This window comes from Heterocephalus glaber, unplaced genomic scaffold (genome assembly GCF_053883595.1).
Source record: "Heterocephalus glaber isolate CG9 unplaced genomic scaffold, H.glaber_assembly_v1.0 deba00001460, whole genome shotgun sequence".
Classification (NCBI taxonomy): domain Eukaryota; kingdom Metazoa; phylum Chordata; class Mammalia; order Rodentia; family Bathyergidae; genus Heterocephalus; species Heterocephalus glaber.
In genome coordinates, this window is record NW_028258307.1 from 8,369,799 (window position 1) to 8,388,576 (window position 18,778).

At 43.4% G+C, this 18,778-nt stretch overlaps 1 protein-coding gene across 5 annotated transcripts in view; it reads right to left on the reverse strand.

Annotated features, from left to right (window-relative positions):
- The window catches only part of Xpo7 (exportin 7), an 85,159-nt gene that overhangs the window by 1,954 nt on the left and 64,427 nt on the right, over positions 1-18,778 (reverse strand). For all 5 annotated transcript variants that reach the window (XM_087216870.1, XM_087216868.1, XM_087216867.1 and 2 more), the window contains exons 14-27: positions 16,329-16,464; positions 15,771-15,844; positions 14,568-14,648; positions 13,748-13,811; positions 13,228-13,336; positions 12,069-12,175; positions 8,941-9,029; positions 8,227-8,334; positions 5,579-5,661; positions 5,097-5,311; positions 4,749-4,887; positions 2,696-2,856; positions 1,494-1,592; positions 750-877 (exon numbers count right to left, since the gene is read on the reverse strand). In XM_087216870.1, the coding sequence (XP_087072996.1) occupies positions 750-877; positions 1,494-1,592; positions 2,696-2,856; positions 4,749-4,887; positions 5,097-5,311; positions 5,579-5,661; positions 8,227-8,334; positions 8,941-9,029; positions 12,069-12,175; positions 13,228-13,336; positions 13,748-13,811; positions 14,568-14,648; positions 15,771-15,844; positions 16,329-16,464 (1,593 nt within the window). The remainder of the gene's footprint in view (positions 1-749; positions 878-1,493; positions 1,593-2,695; positions 2,857-4,748; positions 4,888-5,096; positions 5,312-5,578; positions 5,662-8,226; positions 8,335-8,940; positions 9,030-12,068; positions 12,176-13,227; positions 13,337-13,747; positions 13,812-14,567; positions 14,649-15,770; positions 15,845-16,328; positions 16,465-18,778) is intronic.

Below are 18,778 nucleotides of genomic sequence, written 5' to 3' on the forward strand. Positions count from 1 at the left end.
TGGGAAGTAACCCTTACAAAGTGGGGGAGGTAGGAGGAGGAAGCTGTTTCATGTTTAATGGCAACAGGGCCATGTTCTCTCATCTGGTTGCTGCTAACCACATACAGCTAGTGAGCACTTAGAACTATGCCCTGTGTGCCGCCTGAGAACTGAATCAAATTACATAAAATGTCCAGTCTAGTTCCCCAGCCACACTTGAATTTAAAATTAAAATGTGCTCATCAAAACTGCATAAAAATTAATTAAAAAACCCAAATATTCAGTTAAATCAACTGGGTATAGAACAAACTATAAATTATGAAATGTAAATATAGGTCAAGCATTTCTGGTGAAAATTTAGCATCTACACCGAAGCTACACAGGATTTTGAAGGCTTAGTGTAACAAAAGTTAAAATTCTCAATTTTCAAACGTTGACTGTATAGTGACACAGAATCTTAGGTAAGTACGGTTATGTAAACTATGCTATTCAAATGTGTGTTGCCGGTTTCGGCAGTGCCGAGGACTGAACCCAGGGCCGAGGTCAGGGTAACTAAGGTGCTCTACCGCTCCGCTTCACCCCTGCCTGCCCGTTCCTCTTGCTTTTTGTAAATGTGGCTGCTAGAGCTTTCAGTTGCTTTCCTGCTGGCCAGCACTGCTTCAGGTGGTCTCCACACCAGCGCACAGAGCCTTGTGGGAGGGATGCCCTGTTTCAGTGATGTGAAAGGTAACCGGTGCCCAGGACTTTTCAGCAGGCCCCTCCACACTCACCTGTCTCTGTTTTTCGTGAGGAGATTCCGCTCAATGCCTTCCATCAGGTTTTCAAAGCACAGATGCATGGCCTGCTGCTTCTCTGGAGGCTGGCTGTTGACAATACTGTTTCTTAGGTCAGAAAAATACTGTGGAGCAAGGATGGAAACAAGGTAAGAGAAGGTGGGGAAAGGCAGAGTGATCTCCTGTGACCTTCGGGAAGGAATGGGATATACTGGCTACTAAAACTGGCATATTCTCTTTTTCAAATTCAGGCAAGACCTTGCAGGATATGTCTTTATCCTACTTAAAGATCGGGAATTTTTAGTTTGTGAAACACTTCAGGGGTCGTCTGATCCAAACCTTTCTTTTTGATAATTTATTTATTCTGGTACCAGGGATGGAACTTAGGACCTTGCGCTTGGGAGGCAGGCGCAGTGCCACTGAGCTAAATCCTCAGCCCTAGACCCTTCTTTTTTAGTAACTGCAAGACTGTTTATGACAGCTGGAAGTAGAACTGAGTCTTAGGTGCTGTCCAGACATACTTTCCCTTATAAAGAGTTTCTCTTACTCCTCACGGAAGATTCTTCCTCACCCTTTACCTTTTGTCTATCTGGACTGGCGCGTTCCTGTCTTCTAACGGGTCAGCAGGAACAGCACACACTTAGGAAATGGGCCATATCCCCTGTTCTGCCATTCTGGGGATCCCTAAAAGCCTTCCTCGTGGTGCAGGCAAGTGGAGCCAACAAGAGCTGCTCACTCTACCTTTTCATTAAGTAGTATCAAGCCGAGCAGGGGCCGGGACATAGACCACTGGTTCCTACAGTCTTCAAAGATGATAATGTTCAGCACCGTGGACAGCATCTGAAAGCAGAATTGAAGGTAGGGACCTAGTGGTGGCTCCCCAAGCTAAGACAGATATGTGTTAGGCTGAAGGCCTTTCCTGTTACAAATATTTGGTGAATTTTCGTTTTAGTCTCCTATCTATTTCAAGGTTTCTTCTACGATATTTCTTTTCCTGTTCTTTAAATTGGTTTGATAACTTCATGTACAATTGGACCTTCCCAGTTCAAGCCGACTGGTGGGGAATGGAACAGAGTCAAGCAAACAGAAGTACAGTGGCAAAACCACCCTGTAATGTCACTTCCTGGTACCCGTCTGAGAGGAAAAAGCTTTGTGCCATTTTTTGGATGCAATGGGGTTATGAATTATTTTACCGCTACTTGACAGTACAACAAACAATGGTGAGTTTAGCTAAGATACTACTGACTTAAATACAATAATTCTAGCTAGGCTTGGTGGTACATGCTTATAATTCCAGCTACTCCAGAGGCTGAGGTAGGAGGATCAGGAGTTTGAGGCCAGCATGAACAACTGAATGAGATTTTCACTCAAAATAAAATTAAAAAAAAAAAAAGTACTGGGGAATCTAGCTTAGTGCTTCCCTGGATTCATTTCCCAGTACCACAGATACGAAACATCTCTTAAGATCCTCTATCTATCTATCTGTCTATCTATCATTTATTTAGAGACAGGGTCTCGCTATATGGTTCAGGCTGACGTGGAACTATGTAGCTCAGGCTAGCCTCAAACTTGTGGTGATCCTCCTGCCTCAGCCTCCTGAATGCTGGGATCACAGATGTGTGCCACCACACCTAGCTTCCTTATCTGTTTTAGTACTGTGGGTTCAAAATCTTTTTATTTTTGTTACATACAAATAAAATATAGACAGGCATATGGTTTGATGTGTGTGGTCAGTTACTTTCTTCAGTCCTTCATTCCTGCTCTTGTTTTTTCAGGTTTTCTATATCCAGTGACTATTTAGCAAACTTGAAATCCACTGCAATTTCAAGACCTCTCCCTCAGCAGCATGAACCTGGCCATGCTGCCTGGCTGCCCCTGTTGGAGAGGGCCTCCTCCCATGGTGGGACAACCCATCACCACTACCTGACCCCTGGGCTCCTTACCTGCTGGATCATCTCTGGATGCTGCTGCATGATGTGCAGAAAGCGGTCACTCTCCTGGTTCAGGGGCGTCGTTCTCTTTTTGGTGCTACGCGATAGCTGCTTGAAGAGGTATGTCACAATGTGGTCCAGGCAGGAGCAGCAGCCTGTGCATACCATGGTATCTGGAAGAAAGGGGCATGAGGAAGAGAGCAGGGATACTAAATGCTGTTGGTGGCTTGGTGGAGATCCCATGGAAGTACCCAGCTGGACCAGCAACTGTGGTCACTGCAGCCAAGACCACTACTGAGGGTGTTTCCTGTTAGTTTCTTACTGTTATCAAACAGCAAAGCCTGGTTTCTAAGTCTGAACCTGAAGGTAATGTAAACATTATTTAAATTATTGGCTCAATATATTTTAGATGTCTTCTAGTTCATTAAAAAAAATTGCAGGGGGTTGGGGATTTAGCTCAGTGGTTCTGCTGCCTGCCTTGAAAGTGCAAGGGCCCGAATTCGATCCCTGGTCCAAAAAAAAAAATGCAGGGCTGGGGATTTAGCTCAGTGGCAGCACTGCGCCTGCCTTCAAAGTTCAAGGTCCTGAGTTCAATCAAAAAAAAAAAAAAAAAAAATCAGGCTGGGGATTTAGCTCAGTGGTTTGGCTGCCTGCTGTGCAAGCACAAGGACCCAAGTTCAATCCCCGGTACCAAAACAAAACAAAACAAAAAAAATCGCATATATTTTTACATCCAGCAAGTGCTTTATTTGTGCTAGGTACTGCACTAAGTACTTTCTAGGTACTATCACCAACTTAGCCTCTGAAGGACTCCCAGGAGGTAGGCGCTCCATTTACACACAAGGAAACCGGAGTTTGGAGGTTATGGGACCCCTTAAGGACACCACTGCTAGTAATTCAGAGTTGAGATTAGAACCAAGAAGTCTGAGGTATGGGCTTATGCTGAGTTACCTGGGGGGAAGCCGTGGAACCCAACTTCATATAGCCTGTGAGTATCTGCATTTGTTAGAATGTGGCACATATATGGTTTACTGGCAAAGCATCGCAGGGAGCTGGGTCCATAACTTGTCTGTGTTCTTTTACCAAGGGAATGGGGCAGCACAACTTGTGGGCCAGTGCAGACTAGGTATGGCCAAGGGGCTTGAAAGAGAAAACAGTTCTGATTCTTGAGATTCCTGTATTTTCAAGAAGATGTGAAACAGCCTCCCAAAGCAAAGTCTGATGCCGACTGGACCATATTAGATATGGCAATGCCCCTGACAAGTAATCGTGGATCACAGAAGCGGCACACAGGGTGGCTAATTCTTGGTAGTCCCAAAGTCATTCTGCATACATTTGCAACATATAATTCTGCAGTTGACCTAATCTTCTCTGTTTTGCTCAGCCTAATATAAAAATGTTTTATTTTTTGAAAATACACACACACATTGTGCAATCTATTAAAATTTCTGGGAGGCAGCCAAAACAAAATAGTTGACAGGAACCACAAGGCCTTGGATGGAAAAGCTTTCATAGGCCCCACAGCATTTTGGAGTCTAAACTCCCTAATATTGCTATGGGTACCCTTCTCAATCTGCACATTTGCTCGTTTCTCTCTTCAGCTTCATTTGTTTCCTGTTCTAACTCTTCTGCATTTGTGCACCAGCCATTTGAACCTCCTGGTTTCTTCTTGTCAAAAGTTTCTGGTGCTGCTTGTCCCCACCACTAGGAACTGGGTTCCACCTGTCTAGCTTTTACCAGACACTTCGACGCTAAGCCTTTCAGCCTGTCTTCCTTGATCCCACCCCTCAAAGCCAGGAGTTGAGGTATTTATTGTTCCTGAGGGGCCACGAGAGGGCAGTAAGGTCAGTATGGGAAACACCCACCAGATACAAAGGTCCTTAAGGACTGGATCTGTATTAGTTACCCTGTCCTTAACCCCTTACAGGTGCCCAGCCCTCAGGCTGGATCAGAATGTACCTTGGACAAGATACTGTTGTAGGGTCAACTCCCCAAAGCAATGATCCTATGGACTCTCCCCTTCTGCTTAGTTCAGTGGTACAAACGAGCTGACCCAGGTGCTTACCAAGTGCAGTAAGTCCTTCAGAAATGGAAGAGAGAATATACATGATGACGTGAGGTTCCAGACTTGCAATAAAGTTCATATGGTCCTGGGTCAGGACTTCCAGTAATGAGTAGTAAGACTGGCTGAGCTTGGGGTAGTCCTGTGGCAGAGGAAGAAGAAAATCAGCCTTGGCACATGCCAGCATCAGCATGAAGGGATATGTCTCTAACTAAAACAGCTGAGTTCCTTCCAGCTGGGAAACAAGAGCCGGAGTTAGAACAGAAAGGGACTAGCTTGCAGTCTCTCCTGGTCTCGAGTGACAAAGACAGCAGGACAAGGGGCAAGACTTCCAGCGAGGCTAAGGCTTACCAGGAGGTCACTGTGGGGAATGGAGAGAAGCAGCTTGATGAAGGTCTGCAGAGCGTTGTCCAGGGCGTCATCTCCATAGAGGCGGAAGACTCCGAAATTGACATAACTCCCGCTGAGGGCGGCCTTCAGCATGGAGAAGCAGATGGAGATGCCCTTGAGCTTCAGCGCATAGACCTGATCCTTCGGGACCTCTCCTAGTGTCAGGATGCGATTGCCTGAGTGGACACGTAAGGTATATAACTGACCACATTGTGACGGAGTTTTTACGCCATCTCACCCCTCTCACTCCAAAGGCAGACAGATTCCAGCAGGCCTTCTGTATTCTGTAGCAGCTGGCGCACTAACACTCGAGGATGAAGCACATAGCACCCGGGGGAGTGTTGTCCTGGCTTCTACCTGGGACAGCCCAAGAGGACATGATACGTGTAGCAGGGTGGCTAAGTCAGAATCCCCTCCTGGGTGTGCTCCTCTAAAGCACCTACCGTACATCGTGATCATTTTGCTGGTTTCTCGGAAGAGTAAGATGCCATTAGGGGAAGAGACATCAAACTGGAGCCGCTGAGATCTGAGCAGAGAACACAGAGGAGACAAAGTCATAGTATTTTCATAGAAAATGGGAGTCTTGGAGGACTCGAGTAATCCCGTGAAGATGTGCAGGGTATCCCGATGTGAAGATAACCAAGTTAACTATTTAACCAATGATGTAGTGTCTATCTTCAACACGCTAGATTCAAGTTTCTGCTACTCAAATTGAAAATACTTACAAGAAACAAAACAAGACAAAAAGGCAGCAGATAAAATAACTTTTAAAGTTCTTAATTTCCAGGAAGCTGAGGCAGGTGGACCATGAATTCGAGCCCAGCCTCGGCAACTTAGTGAGACTATCTCAAAAAATATGACTGAATTCATCCTGCCAATCACTTCTTGGTACTAATTCAGCCCTTCAGATGTCAATTTACACCTCCCTATGGCCTCTGTGGCAGCTAAGAGAGGGAGAGGCTCAAGCAGTGTTACCACTTTATAAGAAAAAGTACAAAGGGACTTGAAATGTTACAACAGTTGTCAGGCAGGGAAGGAAAAACAATTTTAAACTTAAGTTTTGGGGTTTTGAGACATGGTTTCACTACGTAGTTCAGGCTGGTCTTGAACTCACCTTTGTAGCCCAGGCTGACCTTGAATTCTTAGCCATCCTCCTCCCACAGCCTCCCGAGTGCTGGGATTACAGGCAAACGCATCACACCTGGCTAGCTTTGAGTTCTGACTGTGAGACTAGAACACCTTCTCTTGTCTGCTCTACTTCTTGTTCAATTTGGTGAAGCCTCAAACCCAAAAGCCTTTCTTGCCCCCGCCATCTATCAAGCAAGCCTAATTCTAAAATATGCAATGAACTCATCCAATTCCTGTGTAGTCTCCTTTTCTACTCCTGGCCCTCTGTGGCCGCATTCTTCCCACTGCAGGTAGCCATGACACCTTTAAAAGAAAGTCATTTTACAGCCTTGTCTACAGCTCCCTAGCAGCTTCCCACTGCAATGACAACGAACGCCTGTTCCCTGCTGCTGTGCCAGGCACTAGGCGACCACGGCTTTTGACTCCTTCCATCAGGGCCTTGGCTCACCCGGGCTTCAGCCACAGTAGTATTTTCTGTCTCAAGTCCCACCCAGCAAGCTCTGCTGCTCTTAAGAAGCTTGTAGTTGATAGCTGTTTGGAACACTCTTTATTCATGCAGAGACACTAAAATCCTTGTCATTCGTATCCCAGCTTGAACATCACCTCTAACAGGTCTTCCCTGGCCTCCTATTTCTACCTTATTACCTTATTTTTTCCACAGTGTCTAATCACTGCTGAAATTACCTTTTGTATTCCTTTTTTTTGGTAGTATGAGGTATGAACCCAGGGGTGCTCTACTGCTGAGCTGCATCCCCAGCTCTTTTTAAATATTTGAGACAGTTTGGCTAAGTTACCCAGGCAGAACTCAAACATGCCTTGTCCTTGTTTTTACTGCCCATCTTGACAGTGAGACAGCAGAGATTCTGGCCAGCACAACTGCTAGGATGTGGCTTGGCAAAGACTGGGTGTTCACAAATACCTATTTTATAAATGAGTAACTCTTGAATGTAAGCCTTATCCGAGGTTATGGCCTCTCTGAGCACTTTTTACTCCCCCAAAAAGGCAGGTTCAAATATTCTCTCAGCAGTCCCATGAGAGACAGATGCACACACTTGAAATTCTAGCAAAGCTAAGATGGTGGCTTTTTCTTATTTTTATTGTTGGTATATATTTGTGATACATAATAATTACATGAATTCTGGGGAACTGGTACATACACATACTGCGCTTTTTTTTGGTACTGAGGATTGAACTAGGGACCTTTCGCTTGTGAGGCAGGCGGCGGAACCACTGAGTTAAATCTCCGGTCCCATACTGCTTCTTGATCATGCTTACTCCCCATTCCTCTCTCATCTCCAGTCTACCTCCTGTTTCCTGCCATCTCTCTTTTATTTTGCTCTTTTAATTATGTATATTTTGAGTTGACATATCTAAAATTTAGTGTCTTAGAAATTTTTCTCACTTTTTGAAAGTAAATCTTACTGACTTATTGATATTGATAGTTTCAATTTATCTAATAAAAACTTCTTTTTTTGGTGTTTTGAGACATGCTCTCGCTTTGTCGTTCAGGCTGGCCTTGAACTTGTGGTGATCCTCCTGTTTCAGTCTCCTGACTACAGGTGTTCACCACCACACCAGGCAAAAGTTTTCTTATGAAAGATTTATTTTAAAACATTCTATTTCCTTCTCAACTATCTCTACCCTGAATTGTGCCAGACAGAGCACCACTGCCACATGTTAGTTTTTATAACTGTGCCAAGGAAGGCAGAATCTTCATTGTCAAACTTCTAATAAGAACAGAATGCCTGGGAGTCTGTTTCCTGAATGCAGATAGATATGGCTTTGTGTGGTTGGGGATACTTGTCTTACAAACAAACCCACCCACCCTAAGAGGTATCCAAATTTGACAGCACTGCATCTCCTTATCTCCCACAATTTGCCCTAATGCTAAAGTAAGTACTTTCTCTTGGGGCTTTCTCAGATAAGGGCAGCATTGCCCTCGGGATGGCATCCTTCTGCTCACCTGTTATGAACTAGTTCAGCCATCAGCTTGAGCACAGGTGTGGTGCAGGCCGGATCATGGTACCAGAGCTCAATTGCCCGTTGCAAAATTGGCATGTAGGATGGGTATCTGTAAATGGCAGGCTAAGGAAGAATTTTTGAATCCAGAAAAATATACAATTTAAAATAATTTCTCAGCACCAGCCAAGCACAAACTCAAATTACAGTTTCTCTATTTCTTGCTTCTTGCTTGCTGACCACATGGAGTCTTTCTAGGAGATGCTACAGTGACTGCATATCCTTTATCCCTTAATAGGTATTTAATAATACATTTTTTTCTAATAATACATTTTAATGTACACAGTAGCCTTTCTTTGGAAGAACAATGTATTGTTATTCATCTTTTATTACTTCTGTGATCTAGGGATGCTCTCCCTTTCCATAACTATTGGAGAGGAAGCACTTGAGCTGGCAGCCATCCTCCTGCCTTACACAGATTTGAAATGATCTGTTTAAGGTTATGAAGTCAGTAGTTACTATACTTCTTAATTCCAAAAAGTTTTTTTTTTCAATCGACTGGAATCCACAAGAAAACTACGGCAGAAATTCTGGAAACTCTTCATCTTCTCGCCTCGCTACACCTCCCGGCCTCCCTCCTTCTCCTCCCAGTGACTCCATCACCAGTCACACTCCAGTTAAGGCTGTGGAAGTGTACTCCTAGTTTGAGTTAGGATACATCCATTCAAACAGCATCATGAAGCTGGTCTTGGCATTGAAGGCGAAAGCTATCCCTCTCAGGTCTCTCACTAGGCCAACTAGAGTTCGCTGTAGTAGAAGGCAAAAATATGTTAATAGAAGAAAAACGAAACCATAATCATCTGATAGGGATTTCACACATCTGTAATCAAATTAATTCTCCCCATTCAACAAATACTTCTTGCCCACTCTTCCATGCTAGAATACAAACTTTTCACTTAAAAATTAGTTCTGGGGGGCCGGGGATTTAGCTCAGTGGTTCTGTTGCCTGCCTCACAAGCGCAAAGACCTAAGTTTGATCCCTGGTACCCTCCCCCCCAAAACCCCAAAAAATTAGTTCTGGGGTGCTCACTTCATCAGCACATATACTAAAAAATTTGTTCTAGAAGCTTGTTATTCAGGTTGAACTTCTATCATAATAAAATGTGAAATCTTAAATGCTCCAAAATCTAAAACTTTTTGAGTGTTTACTCAAAAATGCTGCCACAAGTGGAAAATTCCATACCATGGGCTTTGTTTCATGTACAAAATCATAAAAATACTATATAGGATAAATCCTTTGGTTATGTGTATAAAGTACATATGAAACATAAATGAATTCTGTGTTTATACTTGGGCTCTATCCCTAAGATATCTCATTTATATATAATCAGATATTCCAAAATCCAAAAGAAATTCTAACATCTGAAATGCTCTGGGCCAAACATTTCAGATAAGGGATATGCAACCTAGATTAAGAAAATAGGATGGGTCATAGCTTATAGAAAAAACAGGCTAGTAAGTAATAAATTGTATCTAAGAAGTGGAAAAGTAAAAAACAAACAACAGAACATCTCAAACATTCAAATGGTAGGGAAAAAAAGCTACAGAAGAAAAGGCGAAGAGCCATCTTTTTTTTTTTTTGGTACCAGGGATCAAACTTGGGTCCTTGCGCTTGTGCAGCAGGCAGTGAAACCACTGAGCTAAATCCCCTGCCCGAGCCATCTTTTAAAGGTCTGTATCATGAGGAAACTCAAATGCAGGCCATTATCAGGAGGAAACAAGGGGAAGTCTACACAGTATCTTCCCTTTGGGTGGGGAACTGGAAATAAGACTGATAAGTTGAACCTTGGAGCAGTGAAGTACTGTACTTTGCTTTTACAGGAAAAGAGAGGCCTAAAGAGACCAAATCCCACTGTTTATGCTGTTAGGTGGCCTGGATTAGGACTCACAGCACACACCAAGACTCCAAATCTAATACTCTCTTCTCAATAGAACTTTTGACTGAGGGTCCAGAAAAGCAATAAGACCCCCCCCCAGTATCAGGAATCGAACTCAGGACCTCCCACAGAGCTCCATCCCTGGCCCTTAATGAAAGTGCTTTTAGGGCTGGGGATTTAGCTCAGTGGTACTGTGCCTGCCTTGCAAGCACAAGGTCCTGAGTTCGATTCCTGGTACCGCAAAAAGAGTGCTTTTAAACTCTAGCGGTCATCAATAGTAATCACTTTGCATGTAAAAAGCCTGTTTTAAGCAAACAGATCTGTTTTTTTTTTTTTTTTTTTGGTACCAGGAATCGAAATTGGGTCCTTGTGCTTGCAAAGCAGGCAGCGAAACCACTGAGCTAAATCCCCGGCCCAACAGATCTATTCTTGAGCTGAAACCACGAGCTCAATTTTCCAGTCTAAGACATAATCAATCTAAAAGACTGATTACATGGGACATGAAGAAGATGTGAGTGACCACTCCAGTCCATGGTGAAGCTGCTCCCCCCACCTACCAATGCTGGAGAAAGACCCTGGGGCCTTGTGTGTGCTCGGCAAGAGCTCTACCACTGAGCTACAGCCTAAGGCCAAAGGAGGTTCTTAAGTAATTCACTTGCTTTGTAGGGGACTAACATGAGGGGAGGGGCTGAAATTCACTGATACCCCCTCATCTAAGTCCTTGATACTGGTCGATACCACAGCCTAATTTACTGGTATGTTCCACATTAACCTTTCTTGGTCTGAGTGGTACCCATTTCAGGCCCCAAAATATTTGAGAGAAGAAGGAGCTGGATAAAGTGGTGTTCTCTGACTACCCTGATGGTTTGAAGACGGAAAGTTAAGAGGCTTTTTAAAGATGAAAAAGGAGAACTTTAGAATGTCAGGTAAAGCCTGGTCTTTTTTCAGGCAAACTCCTTGGCTCTAGGGACCACCAAGGGCTTGCCCAATAATGATATCCTGGTGTCTGCTGAACTGGGATCACCTGGTGGGGAGACCAGGTGTGTGTAAAGTAAAAAGATGAGGCAAACAACAATCAAGAATGACAATTCCGAGAGCCAGAAATTAAAAACTAAAAGTAACTTAGAATTACATATAGAATTCTAAAGAAAAAAATCAACGGTAATGAGAAATTACAAAGAACTGAATTATAATGAAGATGTTACATATTAAAACGTGTGGAATCTGAAGATCTGTTTCATTACAACGTAAACACTACTAAACTGTATGTGTAAAACAGGATGGTAAAGTTTGTATTTTTTTACAATTAAAAAAAAAAACTTGTGGAATAATATGCCTAGAGGCATTTACAGTTTTAAATGATTATATTGGGAGAAAGGAAGGTCTGAACAGTTAACAAGAATATAAAATTAACTCTGGCAGGGTTGATCTAGAAAAACCGTGAAACCTCTAATAAACAGTATTAAAAATGAAAAGGGGACAGAAAGATAGTGCAGCGCTTAAAAAGGCAGTAGGAGCCGGTGTTTTAGCCCAGTGGTTCCGGCGCCTGCCTTGCAAGCGCAAGGTTCCGAGTTTGATCCCAGGTACCAAAAAACAAAAAACATGGATGAAAAACACTAGGCTTTATAAAGCTTTACAAAGCTCTGCTGGTCTGTACAACCCCACCCCCACCCCCCATACTGGGGATCGATCTCAGAACCTTGCCATGCCATGCAGGTGCGGTGCCACTGAGCTACACCCCTGGTCCTCTGCTGGTTCTTTAACCTGAGAATCCCAAGAGACAAGTAAAAAGCAATGCGAGAGCTGAAGTATGGACAGCACTGTTTTCTGCAGTGCTGGCTGATCTGGGCTCCATCAGGGAGGGACTGGCCCCAACCAGGAGCTGGTCATTGGTGGGTGAAGGACTCACCTTTGCCTCTTGCTCGTTGAAAGTGTTAGTGCTAAACATCTGGGCCACAGCCTCAAATGCTGCTGTGAGCGGCAGCATGAACTGCTCATACTGATCTTCATCCTCTCCTGCAATGGAAACAGCCCTGGGTATGACTCTGCTACCAAGAAGTGCAAGCTGTGTGTGCTTGACAGGTAGATGGCATGAAGGATAAGCAGGCCCCAGGATAATTCACGGGGTTTTCTACTGTCCTAACAGGGCTTAGTAGTCATTTAAGAATAAAATGTACACATAGAAACCAAAATTTTAAACTAACAAATGACAGAAATCATCCAGTGCAGGGATGTCCTAAGGTTTTGAGGCTGAGCACAGTATCAGAGATTCATTTGTGTATAAGGTGCTACTCAACTGTTACCTTCAGTGAGAACTACAGTCAGCTGAGAAAGGACAGAGGCTGATGTGTGAGAACTAGGTGAAACTCAAACGTGACAGAGGCATGTGTGGAGGCTTTCCTCACACATTTCTTAGTAATCTTTCATAACCCTAGCAGGTTTCATAATATTTTTTAGGAGGATTAAATTCAAATAGTTCAGAATTAGAGCAGTATCACTGGGCTTCGATTATTAGTTGGTCCAAAACTACTGTTATCACCACCAGTGCAGAAGCCTTCTGCTCACATGTTCGAGAAACCTCTGTGACTCCCAAGTGAATCTGCACCTCAGTGTGGGGGAGGGGGAGGCAAGCAAGATACAGGCAGAGTCTCAATTCACAGTTCCCTTATTTTACAGATAAGAAATATGTTATGTATTAAAATAATACAGGTCTTTTAAATTTAAGGGTCTCGCTAAGTTGCCCAGGCTGGCCTTGAACTTCTGATCCTCCTGGCTCAGGCTCCCAGTAGCTGGAACAACATCCATGTGCTACTGGGACCAGTGATGAAGAGAATTTTAAAGCCACCATTTATCAGATAAAAACTTTGAGAGCATACTGTTATTCTCTTCCAGTTACAGAGACCATAACAGCAAGATGTATTCTTGGTGAAATCTGACTGTTATTTCAGATGTTTCTGTTACTGTTGAAATAACAGAGGAGATTTCCCCCACATCTGGTTTTCTGCCCTCAAATAAAAATTTAGAACAGTGCCAGATTACTATATGAGCCTCTAGATATATTGCAGTACCTAAATCCACCATGAGGAGACGCCCAAGTGCTGTGTAGAAGGTAGTCCGACACCGCATGTCTGTCAGGTTGGACTGATTGTTAATACCCAAAAATGAAAAGTGCTCGCTCTATTAAAAAAAAGAAAACAAGTTAAAAAGGTAAAAACATGGGTCAGAGGCAGAATGCAAGCCAGTAATTTGAGAATTACTGAGCCCTTTCAAGCTAATGGCTCTATGATTATTTCTTAAGGATCTGAGGGTATTTTTATTAATTACTGTGGTTGTTACCTACTACTAATTTATCTCAAGTATGAACAGTAGTAGGTGACTCCAACACAACTTAGGTCATCTTGAAGCCAGAGGGCAGCTCTGATGTCAGTAAGTATAATCTGGCAGTGTGACAGCAGTCAGGGACTGCAGTCTGCTGCTGCAGCAGCAGCAGCAGCAGCACCCAGGGCCTCAGTGTTAAATCTCCTTTATGTGTTGGGAAGCATGTGTGGGTGGCTGAAGAGATGACAGGAAGAAACTGAAATCACTCACCGTGTGATTGTTCAGCATGAACTGTACCGCACTAAGCTTCACTAGCTTCCTTACACTACTGTACGTGAAGACGAAGGGAGAAAGTCAAGGAAAGTGTGAAGCAAACCAAGAATCTTCCAAGTAGATGGAAACACTCCAGGATTAAGAACAGTTTACTCAAATACCTTATTTTTCTCAACTACTCGAGTGTACCACTGCCAAATAGGAAAAAAAAATGTTCTCTTCTAAGCAAAGTTAACTGATTTTTAGGAAGAGAACCCTGAAAAAACCTAGTAGTTCCCCAAAGAATCATGACCACCCTAAAGTAGTTTTCCTTGGCCCTAGAGCCCTACCTATGGCATCCTCTATGCAGAACAGCACTAGCCATGTAGTCCTTGGGAGAACTGAGAAAAAAGTCACTCAGTTTTTTCCAGGTTTTACTGCTCTTGCAGACCCCTGCTTGTGAAAGGTTTTGGCAGATGTATCCAAGTCAAGAGGTGGCACAACTACTTCTGTCACAAAGCTAGGCATCAGGTCGTTTCCAGCAATCAGCTCAGGGACTCTGTTTGCACAAAGGACACTACAAACTCGTCATACAGTGTGGGTACCTGTGGGCTAGGTCCCCTGGGTATTTCTGGGCCTCAGCACTAGCAAGGATAAATCTGTGGTGGTGTGTTGGCTCATACTGGGGGTTTTAGAGTTGGTGTGGGTACTGCCCCTAGACTCCCAGGAGAATGGAAGACACTCCAGCTAAACAGGAGTGGCAGTGGCTAGAGGCCATGACTGCTGGCACTGCACACCAGTTTCTGCTGTGCTCAGGAGCTGGCTTAGAAAAGGATATCCAATGGAGAGGTCATTGAGAAGCTGTAGTGTCTTGGAGGTGATTGGTTCACAGCGGCCCCAATACTTCAAGTTGGTGATGCTGGAGGACAAAAAGAAAAAAAAAAAAGCAAGAGACACTTTTGACTTGCCTGGTTTCCTTGAGGGCTGGGAGAAGAAGAAAATCATCAATCAAAAGTCACCACACATCTGCATCACCAATTCACAGACATCACGACCACAAAAAAAAAAAAAATGGGTATAAAATCTCCGTACTTACATTTGGTTGACTAGAAAAATTATCCTTCAGATAATCTTCACTACTTGGTTCCAAAGCTACACTGGCCCATACCCAGGCCCTTGGAATTCTGGGGCACTCCAGGGCTGATTTCTGCAGCAAGGGTAAGAGATTTCTGCGGCAGTGATACATGCAGACGTCTGCAATTCTGCACCTGCACCATCCACCGTCAGCTGCAGAATTCTAGTAGCCCTTGCTTCTGGATACTTGGCTGGCAGAGTCCTTTAGACCCCCTTTGCTTTTTTCATCTTAAATTATTAACCAGCTCATGGATATGAGTGTTTAGGGCTAGGAGAGTTGAAAGGGGGCAAAATGTCACTTTGCACACAGCCCTGGGTAATACACTTGGCTCTTAGTGTGTGCACTGATAAATTGAGCTAATAAAAAGGGAAAAATGTAACCCCCCCAAAAACAAGAAAAACAAAAAAAGGGCCAATCAGGACTGCCAACTTTGTAGACAGATCAAGTAACAACACTAGATTTTGCAGACTCAAGACTTTCAGAGGGTGTGATGCTTCCTGAGAGGAGTAAGCCCACCTGAAAGTGGGCTTCCCTGGGGTCATAACCATGGAAATCAGCACCAGAAGGCGATTACCTACTCTGGGCACTCTGGGCAGCTCAGCAACTGGCCGAGAGGCTAAGCACCAATTACTGGGGAGGAAGTTCCGTTTTGCTAATGCCATGACATGGCTTCACCTGTGATTCCAGAGGCTAAAGAGATTGTGGGAGATTCTCTACAAGCCTGGAATGCTCTGGGGCCGGGCCATATCTCTAAGCACAGCTTGTCACACACTCAAATGCACAATTTTCTGACGCAAACGATCAATGCTGGAATATCCAGGCAGTGGCAGCACAATGCCAAGATCACATTTTACAGTTGCAACAGACTGCAAGGGCCTCTTGCTGATGGCAAGCTGAAACACTTACATTTTTCCTATGAAGACGCTTAGGACCATGGTTTCATCATTCAAGCCCAGAACTTCTGAGAGTCGGCGGTACAGCTGGTGTAACATTAAAGGAAGAGAAAGTAACCGGAAACTATGGATTAGAACAATCACACACTCAGACTAGTTTTCCCCACTCAGGGTAAGATGTGCCGAGAAAATGGACAACAATCCTGGGGCACATTTGGTGAAAGGATGGGCCAGTTTCTGAGAATTGAACTCTTACTGGTCCCCTTCAATTCTGAAATCACAAGAATTGTGCCAAAATCTTCTGCTGTTCTGAACATTAATTCATGTTTAGAGACTAGCAACTGCCAATTTGGGGGAGAATAACAGATGTTTTGACTGGCGATTTGTTAAGCATATGGAGTACTAGAGAAATGGACTCAATTCTTTGATGAGTCTCCCAGAATTCCATAGACTAAGAGAAAACATTTGGACTATTCCAATACCTAAAATCTGGAGTCTGTCTCTCAACTGTATCAACTGTTTCCACATGCAAGAAGTGAGAACTAAATGGAGCCAATTGTGAGTCTGTTACCTTCGAGGATTTCTGCACCTGGTCCCCAATGTAGATCTTACGAAACTGTTCAAAAAAGCTCAGCATGGCCAATTCGAGCTTCTCGTTACCCGCCTGAGCTAAGCGGGAATCTGTTAGATTCATGAGCTGGAGCACCCTAGAGGAAGAGGAGCAGTGATTCAATAGCAGGATACCTTGGTCACTCTAGACAATCCAAGCTACCGTGAATGAGTCAACCATGCGCCCTCCCCTTACTCATCTTAGCTGAACAGCATTCTCCGCTCTGGAGAGGGAATAAAAATCCCCATTTCTGCCCCACAGAAACCACAGCCAAGACATGTATGGCCACATATTTGTCCACTGACAGAACTCATAACGAGTTTAGGAATAGTGACACTGATGTGAGGGGTAATGGTCTTTCTTGAAACTTCTATGAAATGCTGGGTAATTTTTTTGCACTCGAGTTCATCTATACCAAAGAGGGAGCTTGGACTAGCTCAGTGATTCTCGGTATTTTTTTTCTCTGAGGCATGAAAGGAATGGAGACACATAAAGGATTATGTTCATAGGCAGGAAACACTTCCCATGGATAAACTACAGATATACTACCCATGACTCCATTCCTTTTCCCTATACCCCGCATGCCCAAACAAAGCACAGTGGAAAATACATGAGTGAATATTGAATGAATAAGAATGATGTTGTTTTAAGTGAGTCATTTGACATTTTGATAGTATGAGAAGAGGTACCAAGCTCCTTGTGATATACCATGAGTGAATTAGACTCAGTCCAGTCTATAAGATACTGTCTAAACTAAATTTATATCACAAGAGAATCAGAAAAGTGTTACATCTCATTCCTATTAAATCTTTGCTCACCTCTTCATCTGGATTTTTTTTTGGCACCGGGGATTGAACTCGGGTCCTTGTGCTTGCAAGGCAGGCGGCGGAACCACTGAGCTAAATCCCCAGCCCTTCAACTCTTCAAAAAATGGCAGTGGGACAATGCCATGGAGACTTTTAGGATTAAGACAATTAAGGGCAAATAGGCATCTGAATAACAACATGGGGGTGGAAAGAGACAAATGGGAATTTTTTTCAGACAGTCTCGCTATGCAGTTGAGGCTGGCACTGAACTCGTTATGTGGCCTAGGCTGGCCTTGATCTTGTGGCAACCCTCTTTCATCAGCCTCCTGAGTGCTGGGATTATAGGTGCGTGCCACCACACCTGGCAAAGGGGATTTGTAGAATAAGAATTATCAAGATATCACCAGACCAATGAGGTCCAAGTCACCAGGTTAAAGTGTGTTCGTCCCCTGAGAGAACATTGGAAACTTTAGCACCCTTCAGGGTAGTAGTCCTCTAGAAGTCACAAAATCATTTTCCTAACAACCCTAAATTATTTTTGCCCTTTTCACTTGCATTCTCACATGAGGGCACAGTGGGTTTCCTAGAGGCTAGGGGACATGTGCTATCACAACAGGCTAAATGGAGAATCCAGCTGACTTCTACCATGCAGGAGATGAAGAGATTTGTAAAAATGCAGGGCTGGAGATTTAGCTCAGTGGTTTTGCCACCTGCTGTGCACGTGCAAGCACAAGGACCTGAGTTCGATCCCTGGTACCAAAAAAAAAAAAAAAGTCCAGTAATTCTGCTTTTCTCTTTAATTTTGGAAAATACAGTTATTCTTCATAAAATTTTATTTATTTTAGCATGTAATGGGCTTGTTTTAAAATTATTAAGTATTTTTTAAAATGTTGAGGTCAATATTTTTTTGTTTGTTTGTTTTTTTGGTACCAAGGACTGAACTCGGGTCCTTGCGCTTGCAAGGCAAGCGATGGAACCACTGAGCTAAATCCCCGGGCCAGAGGTCAATATTTTTTAAGAGGGTAAAGTACTTTGAGGTTAAAATGTTTGAGAACCTCTACATCTAGGTGTTAAACAATCTTGCCCTTTATTTCTCTGTTAGGTAATTTTTAAAAATTACTAATTATGTTCCAATGTTTTTCAACTTAGAAAATTTTCATTAAGTTTTAAAGCTCAGTCAGGCGTGGTGGTGCATGCCTGTAATCCCAGCACTTGGGAGGCTGAGGAAGAAGGACTGCTGTGAGTTCAAGGCCAGCCTGGGCTACACAGTAAAATCCTGTCTCAAAAAACCAAAAAAAAGTTTTAAAGCTCATTTAAAGGTTTTTCATAAGATGAGAATTACAAAGATACAAAATAACTTCATCCATAGGTGGATAGATATATGGCTAAGAGATTTGAAAGGCTGTGTAAGTACCAAAATTCCATGTCTGGGACAGCTGAGCAACCAGTTTCCTTTGAGACTGTGTCGGCACGGCCAAAGCAGCCCACATTCCATTAATTCTGAGATAGTACCCTTAAAGCAGAACTAACAGTTACTCCCCATGTGAGTTTTCTCAATTCTGTATCCATCATTTCTTGGCTGAATTATTGCTAACATGTTTTTAA